Genomic DNA, 12,850 nt, shown 5'->3' on the forward strand with positions numbered 1-12,850 from the left:
TTTTTGTTTTTATTTTTTAACTTCGAAAATTCTTTTGTCTTGGTATCAGAATGCATTGTTACGTTTGTAGTTTTAGAGTACGATGCATTTACTGAAATGTATCACCTTATATAACTGAAATTCCCATACATATTTAAACGGGTTTTTTACTATTAGACTAATTAAAAATACTTTTCAGTTAACTATTTATCAGATTCGCTCGATTAGACATATAAAAATGTATTTTGTTTATGAACTTGCCATTTCGTATATAGCTTCATATTTCCTTACAACATTCGCTTTGTGTAAATAAAAGAAACTTGCTTTTAAAAATAATTCCTTTTAATTTGAGATAAGTATATCATTGCGAAAAAAATCAAATCTATTTGTAATTTAACAAACAAGATATACCTAGATTTAATTTTAACTCTACCTTTTTTGCCCACTAAAAGAACGAAGATATCTTTGAAATTATAAAGAAGACACAATCTAGTTTTTTAATCTTTAAATATTTTTAAATAAAATAAACAAATTTTTATATTTTCCAAACGATCCTGTTTATCCGTTCTACTTGTACTGAAAGTGTTTAGGCCAAAGAATCGAAAAAATATAAACACTAAAACTAGTTTGATTTGGAAAATAATTGTTTTTTTAATTTTAAAACTATTTAAAGACTTAGTTAAATTTTTTTTCCTATTTTTTAAATTTAATTTAACCAAATTTGTTGCAGTTTAATAGAGCTATTTTTTACACCACTCAGTTATGACTTACACTGTGTTTAGTGATTTCTAGACCTCTGATAAAACATTTCAGTTTTAGGCAGAGACAAGCGAAGTTACACAATTGAGCTGTCGTCCGGCCAATACCAACGTTTATTCTTGGGTTGATCGCTAGAACCTATAGCTAAATATTAAGTTATCACTCCTGCTCTAGTGCGTTGGTATATAAAAAAACGCCATCTAAAACCATGAATACTTTGGAGGAAATGAAAACTGAACACATTCCAGAAAAAGAAATACACCCCGAAAGAGACCAGGTTACTTCCGTCGTCAAAAGTGTAATGATATCTCCGGAGAGGACAGATATGTTGTTTGCGACTAACATTTGGCCGATCTCAGAGAGAAGCGACATAGCGAGGTTCGTGATAAATAATGAAATATCTTAGTTAATGTATAATCGCTTACTAAAGAGTCCGATTTTTATATAATTGTGTATGGCTTACACTATGGTATTAACAGAAAATCAAAATCCCCCAAGAGAAAACTATATTCTATCCAAGATGACCAGCTAATTGAAAAGGCCGTTCTAAAAGTTCATGGTTCTTTGGGAGGCCCAGGCATTACGGGAGATCTTCTGTGGAAAGATATCCAATGTTACTTACAACGTAAAGGATATTTACAAGAGAGAACTTTTTCTAGTTTAAAAACTCGCTATTTGGAGCACATCCGCAAACGAAAAATCAACAAGGTAGTAATTAATATTACATTTTTTAATTTAGAATGATAACACATATTATACAAATTAATAAACATAGTCAATATCAATAAATTTTAAGAAATCGTTGCTATTCTCGTCGGCCGACAAAGAGCGTTGGGAGAGCATTAGCAGAAAAAGTGGCTGCTCTATGCACGCACATGAAACCGAGAAACAAGGAAACCAGGACCTGGAAAATCAAAAAATATCCTTAAAGGTACAAATAACGTTCATAATTTGTTTTCTAATTTAAGAACAGTAAGGAATATGATTAAAAAATTACCCGTCGTTTTAAAAGTTGTAACTTAATAAGTTTTTTTCTCATAAAGAACGAAGGAGATATCAGTAAGAAAATAATAAATCAAGTCGTAGAAGTCGAAGATAATTTAGCAAAGATTGATAGACGTGAAGATAATAACGAATCAAAAAATTATTCTAATGAAAATGTTCTGGTAAAAGACAACAATGAAAAAATTAATATCTGTGAAGAACACGAGAAAAAAAAAGAGAAAACGGCCGTTTATTCAAACGTCCAATTGGAGGATAAAGTAAGGACAGAAATTTGAGACCATAAATAGCAAAAATATAACCTGTCACATTTTAGAAAACGGATGTAAGGAAATACGCACATGGTGTACTGGAACAAATTTTTAGGGGAAATTCCTTCTTTATGAAAGATCTAGTATTAAGGTATAAATGATTTGGGTTTATCACTGAGTAAAATTTATTATAATTCATAACCGCTTTTTATATTCGATTTCAAACTTATAGATCTATCTCGGCATTTTTCGCTGCTGCTATTTTAAAATTAGAAGAATCAGACAAAAACATTGAACTCGAAGATCAGCTTGTGTTCTTGCTAAAACAAGAAAAATCCGAGGACCAGTATCTATCTAGAATCGGCGAATTAACTATGAAGTAATTTTTTTAAAATTTTTGTCTAATTTATACACATCCTAACAAAATATGGAACTGGTAAATATTTCGTTATGTTTAACGATAAGCAGTTAGGATAATATGGTTTTCAATAGAGAGGTTAAGCAGAGCGCTCTAGAAGTTTCAACGACAACGTCGGGAGTATCTAGACGTTCATGTAGAAAGATTCGTTAAAATCGGTTAAGCTTGCTTTAATTTCGAGCACCAAAGAAAAATAGAACGTTTCCGATAAAATTTAAACATATTTTACTAAACCGGGGTACATGACGAAAGGAAAAAAAAACGTTTGAACAGGACTAAAACATAGGTGTATTCAGTTTATAAAGTCAGATCGGGAAACCATATCATTTTGCGACTAATTTTGTTACGTCCCCTATAATTATAAAAAATATAAATGTTAATTGTTGTTTTGATGAATTTATCTTCATTTGAGTAATTTTCGAGGTGACTAGACTAAATGTAGAGAGAGCAGCCAACGAAAACTGCCATGCATTTTCTAAATTTCCTATTACACGGTTATTGCACCCCTTACCTCTATTTTTGGCGTTCTAGTTTACCCCCATGCGCCGCTTAACTATATTTAAGATGGGGCCCCAGCCCACCCAGCCCTACCCCTGCGCTCGCCTATGGAGTAAAATAGCCTAACATATGGCTGTGAGTATCGTCTAAACACAAAATGTTTGTTTTCGTAGTTTCGTGTATCTGATATATCCGCTAATGTATACTTGTAACGATTTCGACTTAAAATATACAAGGCTTAGTCTCACTTCAATTTAAATAAATATTTACGCTTTTTAATACTCAAGGCTGCTAGAAAAATAACAACTTGCCATAACTCCCTAACAATTCATTGAACTGGATAATTAAAATATTCAATATTTTTATTAAAATACTACCATGATTATACGATGTGTCAGGTAAGCTCGTGAAAAATATGGCGTTGTCTTCAAGTTTTAAAATATTGATCCTGTGAAGTTTAAACGTGAAATAAAACCGTCGAAAATTATTACGTGACTCTCGACGTTGTCGTTGAAACTTCTAGAGCGATATGCTTAACCTCTCTATTGTTTTATTACGTAGCACTTTTAATTTCCGTAAAACAACTCATCGAAAGCCCGTGGTAGTCCGAGTGTTAATCAATTTTTAACCTAGGTTCATTGAATTTGCATCAGACCAAACTGATCGTAATCACCGTTTCAAAGTGGCGGATAGTAACTCGGAAGAATCAGAACAAGAACAGCCATAAGTTAAAGAATATCAATAGTTTAAAAAAAATTTACGAAAAGTATTTCGAACAAAAATGTATAGATAAAATCAAAAATTGCATTTTTCGATTTAGGGAATAAATCAAGTTAATTTACACTCGACAACTATCTTCTTTATATTATAAAAATAATAAGGTTCTGTTTTTTTTCTCAAATCAAAAAATTCGAGACGATTTATAGAAAAAAAGTTAATTTTAACTTTGTCTTATTTCAGTAAAATACTTAATAGATATGAAACCGTTTACAGAAATTAGTGCATTATTAGTTGCTCGTATTTCTCTAAAATACATAATAAATACGAAAATCGTTCCCTGAAATAAGTGCAAAATTAGTTGCTCGTATTTTGCTAAAATGCATAAATGATATGGTCAGTTGTTCTATAGAGCTTATATAAATAACAATAAAGCTAATTATCTCACTGAAATAAGAAAAAGTTTGTTACTTATATCTCGCTAAATTACTTGATAGAAACTAACACAACGGACAGAAGTGAGTGAAATTTCAGTAGGTAAAATTTTAGTTGATCATATTGTGCTATTATAGAAATTAAACCATGTACTTAAATAAGTAAAATTTAAGTTACTCATATTTCAATAAAATAGAAATAAGACCATTTCCTGAAATAAGAAAATTTTCTATATCTAATATTTCGGTAAAATACATATACGAAATATGTAGATTCCATCTGTAGGGTTTTGGAAATATGAAAATAGCTATGTTTTATGAATTATATATGGTTTCCAGAAAATATATCACCAAAATAAGAAAAACACCACTTACTCATATTGTAATTAAATATAAACAAATATTTAAAGTGTATACACTTAGTCTGTAAAGTGTCCCGAATTTTTTAATTAGCTTTGTTCTCTGACTTCGAGAAAATTACTAGAATCTCAATCGCTGATATAAGTCATATTTCAGTTTCTGATATTTCACTAAAATACATAAAGAGTATGGACACTTAGAATGGCTGTCGGAACGTTTAGATTTTCGCCGAGCAGCTGTAGGTTACTTGTTTTAGCGCGTCCGTCACAGAAGGTTGTGTGATTTAGTTTTCCATAAAAACAGAAGTTTTTAGTTCACCTTAAATAAGAAATTTCCCTAATAATGGCAAATAACGGAGACCTTGCAGATAAGATAAAATATCTATTGGATTTAAGCAAATCAGATAATCAGATTTTACGGGACCTGGCTATCTCAACGTTAAGGTAATTAGTCTATTAGTAATTTTGTGAAACTTTTCTTATAGAATTGTCAATTCCGCTTCCCCACAGGAACTTTACCTCAGCATGTGAAAATGTAAATGAAAAAGAACGCTTGGTTTTAAACGTGGACAAAAATGAATCGACGGATATTTCCCCGAAAAAAGACCACAGGCCTAAAAGAGATTTTTCTCCAGAATTTTAAGAAGCCGAAGCGTATAAGAATGTGAAGTTTAACCAGTCAAAGACGAAAACCTAAAATAGAATACTAATCTTATTTTCAACTAAAAATGTAATCAAAATATATTTCTTTTTAGTAAGGGCCTAAAGAATATTTATTGTTTACTAAAACATAACTACATTTTGTCTAATGCGTTTAAAATAAAATCATTAAATAAAATGTTAAAGTGTTATTTTTTTCTACAATGAGATAATTCTTTTTAATTTTATCTCATATTCCGCTACCAATTCCCATCCGCATATTTTTCCGTCCTTCCCTTTAACATTTTCTTATCTTTCAATTATTTCTTTCCTTCCCCAGCAGGTTACACAAGGACCAATACGGTCGCAAATGCCACAGTGCTTTCAAATTTTAAACTGGTCAGGTTAGATTACAACAGGAAATAAATTGAAAATAATTTTTTTCAGATATTAAAATTTTATTTAGGCATCTTTTCAAAATATTTTAATATTTTAAAACTTATTTTAAAATTGTGCACCTTAAATTAAGGAGTCCAAAATTATATTCGAAATTTTAATCGTAACACGAGCGTCAATTTCCAGAAGCTGTTCATTTACCATAGTCAATTCTAGTTGATAATGCAAATAGATAATCGGCTCTTTCCATAAATCCTAGCACCGTCGGTAAATAGTTTGGGCTAAAGTTGGTTAGTGAATCCACGTCATTTTCCAAAATCCGATATTCGTTAATTATATAATCAGAATATAATGGTAATAGTAAGTCCATCCATTTAAATCCTACGTTGAAAATTAAAAAAATAAGTACCATTGCAATTCAAGATTTATGCCTTAACACTTTTTAAAATATTTGAGGTTTGAGCAATATATCCTTCTTCGTTAGAAACTCGTGGAGAACTGAAAAGTGCAATTAAAGTCATCGCGCATAACGGTTATTAATTAGACTGATTTTAATCTGAAAGTAAAAGTTAGTAGAATCTCAATCGCTGATATAAGTTATATTTCAGTTTGTCAAATTTCATTAAAATACATAAAGAGTATGGACACTTAGCATGGTTGTCGGAGCGTTTAGATTTTACTTCAGCGGTTGAAGTTTATTTGGTTTAGCGCGTCCGTCATAGAAGGTTGTGTGATTTAGTTGTCCGTAAAAACAGACGTTTTTATTTCATCTTAAATAAGAAATTTTGCTTATAATGGCTAATAACGGAGACCTGGCAGATAAAATAAAATATCTATTGGATTTAAGCAAATCAGATAATCAGATTTTACGGGACCTGGCAATCTCCACCTTAAGGTAAATGGTCTATTAAAAATTTTGTTAAAACGTTTTTATACAATTCGCAATTCCTCTTTTCCACAGGGATTTTACCTCAGCATGTGAAAATGTAATTGAAAAAGATCGCTTGGCTCTAATCGTGGACAAAAATGAATTGATGGATATACCCCCCAAAAAAGAAAACAGGCCTAAAAGGGATTTTTCTCCAGAATTTTAAGAAGCCGAAGCATATAAGAATGTGAATTTTAACTAGTCACAGATGAAAACCTAAAAAAAAATACTAATCTTATTTTCAACTAAAAATGTAATCAAAATATATAATTTTGTAGTAAGTGCCTAAAGAATATTGATTGTTTACTAAAACATAACTACATTTTGTCGAATGCGTTAAAATAAAATAATTAAATAAAATGTTAAAGTATTTTTTTCCTACAATGGGAAAGTTCGCTTTCATTCTATTTCATATTCCGCTACCAATTCCCATCAGCATTTTTTTCCTTCCTTCCCTTTTTCATTTTCTTATCTTTCAATTATTTATTTCCTTCCCCGGCAGGTTACACAATGACCAATTTGGTCGCAAATGCCACAGTGCTTTCAAATTTTAAACTGCTCAGGTTAGATAACGATCGGAACTAAATTAAAATAAAAATTTTTCAGATATTAAAACTTTCTTTATGAATCTTTCCAAAATATTTTAATATTTTAAAACTTATATTAAATTGTACACCTTAAATTATGGAGTCCAAAATTATATTGGAAATTTTAAACATAACGCGAGCGTAAATTTACAGAATATGATCATTGGCAATAGTCATTCTAGTTGATAACGCAAATAGAAAATGGGATCTTTCCATAAATCCTCACACCGTCGGCAACAAGTTACGGCTATAGGTGGTTAGTGAATCCACTTCATTTTTCAAAATCAGATGTTCGTTAATTATATAATTAGCCTATAATGGTAATAATATGTTGATCTATTTAAATCGTACGTTGAAAATTTAAAAATAAGAACCATTGAAATTCAAGATTTTCGACTAAACATTTTTTAAAGATTTGAGGTTTGAGCAACATGTACTTCTTCGTTAGAAACTTGTGGAGAACTGAAAAGTGCGAATAAAGTCATCGCGCATAACGGTTATTGATCGGACAATGATTTTAAACCGAAAGTTAAAGCAAGTTTTTAAAATAAGCACGGACCTTTAACCATAGCATAAAAATAATAAATAATATATTAGTCTACTGTTTATAACCGGCATCGCTAGTGGCCTGAGGCAGCTAGATCTAATCTTCTAAATCTTATCGGATAAAGTAAGATGGTAAAATAAATTTAAATAACTCTTGCAAATAATGTTAGGGAATCGCAAAAAAAAATTGAAACGTTTGTCGCGAAACGAAAAAATTGAAAAGCGGAATATTTTCGATTACGGTTTAATTTAAGAAGGTTGTTATATATATATATATATATATATATATATATATATATATATATATAATAATGTATCATGGCCAGAATTGCCGATCGGTACATCGATAGATAGTACGTCTTCGAAATTCGACCGAGATGTCTCATGAGACCTCTCACCAGATGTTTTTCAAGACCTGCGTAAGACCTCTCAAGAGAGATTACGGTGACAAGGTATGGTCGGTACGTCGATGAAAAGAACGTCGTCGAAACTCCACCGAGATCTCTCATGAGACCTCTCACCACACGTTTTTCAAGACCTGCGTAAGACCTCTCATGAGAGATTACGGTGACGAGGTATGGTCGGTACGTCGATGAAAAGAACGTCGTCGAAACTCCACCGAGATCTCTCATGAGACCTCTCACCACACGTTTTTCAAGACCTGCGTAAGACCTCTCATGAGAGATTACGGTGACGAGGTATGGTCGGTACGTCGATGAAAAGAACGTCGTCGAAACTCCACCGAGATCTCTCATGAGACCTCTCACCACACGTTTTTCAAGACCTGCGTAAGACCTCTCATGAGAGATTACGGTGACGAGGTATGGTCGGTACGTCGATGAAAAGAACGTCGTCGAAACTCCACCGAGATCTCTCATGAGACCTCTCACCACACGTTTTTCAAGACCTGCGTAAGACCTCTCATGAGAGATTACGGTGACGAGGTATGGTCGGTACGTCGATGAAAAGAACGTCGTCCAAACTCCACCGAGATCTCTCATGAGACCTCTCACCACACGTTTTTCAAGACCTGCGTAAGACCTCTCATGAGAGATTACGGTGACGAGGTATGGTCGGTACGTCGATGAAAAGAACGTCGTCGAAAATCCACCGAGATCTCTCATGAGACCTCTCACCACACGTTTTTCAAGACCTGCGTAAGACCTCTCATGAGAGATTACGGTGACGAGGTATGGTCGGTACGTCGATGAAAAGAACGTCGTCGAAACTCCACCGAGATCTCTCATGAGACCTCTCACCACACGTTTTTCAAGACCTTCGTAAGACCTCTCATGAGAGATTACGGTCATCGTGAGAGATCCCGAGAAATTTCACAACTGTGGTTGAAATGGTGTGTATAACAAATGTTGTTGAAACGGTGTGTATAACAAATGTTGTTGAATAATGGTGTATAACAAATGTTGTTGAAATGGTGTGCATAACAAAGGTATTTGAAATGATGTGTATAACAAATGTTGTTGAAATGGTGTGTATAACAAATGTTGGTGACATGGTGTGTATAGCAAATGTTGTTGAAATGGTGTGTATGGCAAATGTTGTTGAAATAGTGTGTATAACAAATGTTGTTGAAATAGTGCGTATAACAAATGTTCTTTCAAACTCAAGTCCCGCTCTCATCATCATTACTAACAATGCGTTAGTCGACACATGACACCTTACACCAAGTAAATGATAAAGTATTGTCTGTAATTACGGCTGAGCTAAGGTTAGGTTATGTTAGTTGTTTTCAATGTTATTGTTTTCGTACACTAACCGATACTCTAGTGTACACTAACCGATACTCATTGAAACTTGACTCGAAAGTCAAAATAAATATTATACCCACGAAACATTACCAACCCTAAACCAACTTAACCGAACCTAACCTAACCCAACCTTACAATCTAGTGTACACTAACCGATACTCTAGTGTACACTAACCGATACTCATTGAAACTTGTCTCGAAAGTCAAAATAAATATTATACCCACGAAACATTACCAACCCTAAACCAACTTAACCGAACCTAACCTAACCCAACCTTACAATCTAGTGTACACTAACCGATACTCTAGTGTACACTAACCGATACTCTAGTGTATAACTAAACATTACTCTAGTGTTCACTAACCGATACTCTAGTGTACATTAAATTACTAAGGTTACGTTAGCTATAAAGGCTTAGGTAAGTTAACAAGGCTTACAATATCCTAACCTACGCTCAACCAGAACTAAAGCCTGTACTATAGCCCGAACTATAACTTATACTTTACCGTCGAGTTGAGTTTTTCTATGTATTGGCGCCTGACGGCGCCGCGCACTCGCTGCGCTCGAGCGCTTGGGGGGCCGGACCGGCGCCCCCCAAACCCCGTTCTAAAAAAGGCGATGGGCCGTCTATAACGCGACCTAGAGGACAGCACTAAGCCTAACGCACTAAGTATTGCCTAACCCAATATTCATCTTACCTACTATGTTTGAAATAACCGAAATTGTCGTACGTAACCTACGCTATTGAAATTAGCCTAAGCCTTGTTAACTTACCTAAGCCTTTATAGCTAACCTAACCTTAGTAATTTAATGTACACTAGAGTATCGGTTAGTGTACACTAGAGTATCGGTTAGTGTACACTAGAGTATCGGTTAGTGTACATTAGGTTAAGTCAGGTTAGGTTAGGTTAGGTTAGGTTAGGTTAGGTTAGGTTAGGTTAGGTTAGGTTAGGTTAGGTTAGGTTAGGTTAGGTTAGGTTAGGTTAGGTTAGGTTAGGTTAGGTTAGGTTAGGTTAGGTTAGGTTAGGTTAGGTTAGGTTAGGTTAGGTTAGGTTAGGTTAGGTTAGGTTAGGTTAGGTTAGGTTAGGTTAGGTTAGGTTAGGTTAGGTTAGGTTAGGTTAGGTTAGGTTAGGTTAGGTTAGGTTAGGTTAGGTTAGGTTAGGTTAGGTTAGGTTAGGTTAGGTTAGGTTAGGTTAGGTTAGGTTAGGTTAGGTTAGGTTAGGTTAGGTTAGGGCTTATGAAATTTGCGAAAATCGTAGGTTACAGCAATACGACCATATAAGACCATATAAGACCATATAAGACCATATAAGACCATATAAGACCATATAGGACCATATAAGACCATATAAGACCATATAAGACCAAATAGGTAAGGTTGGCTAGGGATAGTTTGGGTAAGGTTGGGTTAGTTTGAATAAGCTTAAGTTAGGCTATAGTGAAGTTATGGGAAGGTTCGATTGCGTTATCTTGGGTGAATTGTTTATTTTGACTTACCGCGCAAGTTCAGTTGTATGTTCTGAAGAAAGTGTTACGAAACAAACTTTCCTTTCACTTTGATATTTCTATTGACATCAGCCGTAGATAGTACTTTACTCTATCTTAGTTACGTGTTTAATGGTTAGGTTGGGAATCGTGGGTGTAATGTTTCTTTTTTCTAAAAGCTAGGAGTTTGAATTATCACTTACTTTTAGTATCTTTTCTACGCGTATTCCACTTCATAGTTAATCACGTAACGTGTAAATAAAATTACGGATCATGGTAATTTAAACAGTTTCTTCTGTGGGCAGGCTGCCGCCCCCCATACCCCCCGCTATTTTCTTTTTCTCTCCGGGGGCTTCTTTACACGCCTTCCGTTATTGTTAAAATAAAGGCACACATACTGGATTGCGTTATCTTGGGTGAATTGTTTATTTTGACTTACCGCGAAAGTTTCAGTTGTATGTTCTGAAGAAAGTGTTACGAAACAAACTTTCCTTTCACTTTGATATTTCTATTGACATCAGCCGTAGATAGTACTTTACTCTATCTTAGTTACGTGTTTAATGGTTAGGTTAGGAATTCGTGGGTGTCATGTTTCTTTTTTCTTGAAGCTGGGACTTTGAATTGTACTTTCTGTTGGGGGGGCTGCCGCCCCCCCCCATACCCCCCGCTTTTTTCTTTTTCTTTTCTTTTCCCTGCGGGGGCTGTGTGCGCTGCCGCTAGCCCGGGGGCTCCGCCCCTAGGACCCCCCGCACCCAAGCGGCGAGCTTCGAGTCACGCCTTCAGTTATTGTTAAAGTAAAGGCTCACACACAATTTGCTAAGTTATAGTGGTTATACTTTTTCTTGATACTTGACGCTCAAGATATAATTGTACGTTCTGTTTCAGTCTTTTTGGACTTCTCACTTCACGCCAAAGTTAATTACATATTGTATGTATAGTAAGGTATTGAAAATGAAAACAGTTTCTTCTGTGGGCAGGCTGCCGCCCCCCATACCCCCCGCTATTTTCTTTTTCTTTTTCCCTCCGGGGGCTTCTTTACACGCCTTCCGTTATTGTTAAAATAAAGGCACACATACTCGATTGCGGTATCTTGGGTGAATTGTTTATTTTGACTTACCGCGCAAGTTCAGTTGTAAGTTCTGAAGAAAGTGTTACGAAACAAACTTTCCTTTCACTTTGATATTTCTATTGACATCAGCCGTAGATAGTACTTTACTCTATCTTAGTTACGTGTTTAATGGTTAGGTTGGGAATCGTGGGTGTAATGTTTCTTTTTTCTAAAAGCTAGGAGTTTGAATTATCACTTACTTTTAGTATCTTTTCTACGCGTATTCCACTTCATAGTTAATCACGTAACGTGTAAATAAAATTACGGATCATGGTAATTTAAACAGTTTCTTCTGTGGGCAGGCTGCCGCCCCCCATACCCCCGCTATTTTCTTTTTCTTTTTCCCTCCGGGGGCTTCTAGACACGCCTTCCGTTATTGTTAAAGTAAAGCCACACATAAAATTTGTTATCATGGGTATACTGTTTCTTGCAAACATGGAACATAGTCTGCTTTCCAACAAGTAAGTTCACATGTAAGCCAAGAGTAAGCTCTCGTGTAGGCCAAGTGTAAACTCTCATGTTAGCCATGTGTAAGATCCGCGTAAGCTACCTGTGCGATCCGTGTAAGCTACGTGTAAGATCCGTGTAAGCTACGTGTAAGATACGAGTAAGATACGTGTAAGATACGTGTAAGATCCGTGTAAGCTACGTGTAAGATCCGTGTAAACCAGGTGTAAGTTCCCGTGTAAGCGCTCATGTAAGCCAACTGTAAGATCTCGTGTAAGATCTCAGATAAGCAACGTAAGGCGTTCGATGCATAACTTAACCGTTGCCGTAAACTTCCTACTCGAAGCGCCGGTATTTGTTGTACCAAGCACCTTACAGTTAAGCTTACACCTGACTCACACGCACCTTACACCTCGCTTACATGAGAGCTTACGCCTGAACTTACACATGGCTTACATTTAACTTACACGTAACTTACACCTGGCTTACATCTGACTTACACGTAACTTACAGCTGGCTTACACCAAACT

The 12,850-nt window shown here is 34.8% G+C and overlaps 1 protein-coding gene across 2 annotated transcripts; it reads left to right on the forward strand.

Annotated features, from left to right (window-relative positions):
- The first annotated feature begins 805 nt into the window (after window positions 1–805).
- LOC149969055 (uncharacterized) lies at window positions 806–3,741 on the forward strand. 2 transcript variants are annotated; one of them, XM_090174266.1, is made up of 7 exons: window positions 806–1,116; window positions 1,218–1,446; window positions 1,535–1,669; window positions 1,782–2,000; window positions 2,057–2,142; window positions 2,224–2,370; window positions 3,541–3,741. In XM_090174266.1, exons 1-7 carry the CDS (start codon window positions 947–949, stop codon window positions 3,632–3,634), a joined length of 1,080 nt encoding a protein of 359 aa, XP_090030392.1. In that variant the 5' UTR covers window positions 806–946; the 3' UTR covers window positions 3,635–3,741. The 2 variants fall into 2 exon arrangements, with proteins under 2 accessions (XP_090030392.1, XP_090030393.1); XM_090174267.1 differs by having other exon boundaries at window positions 806–1,115; window positions 1,307–1,446.
- The last annotated feature ends 9,109 nt before the right edge of the window (window positions 3,742–12,850 follow it).

This window comes from Leiobunum rupestre, chromosome 1 (genome assembly GCF_980474605.1).
Source record: "Leiobunum rupestre chromosome 1, qqLeiRupe1.1.hap1, whole genome shotgun sequence".
NCBI lineage: Eukaryota > Metazoa > Arthropoda > Arachnida > Opiliones > Sclerosomatidae > Leiobunum > Leiobunum rupestre.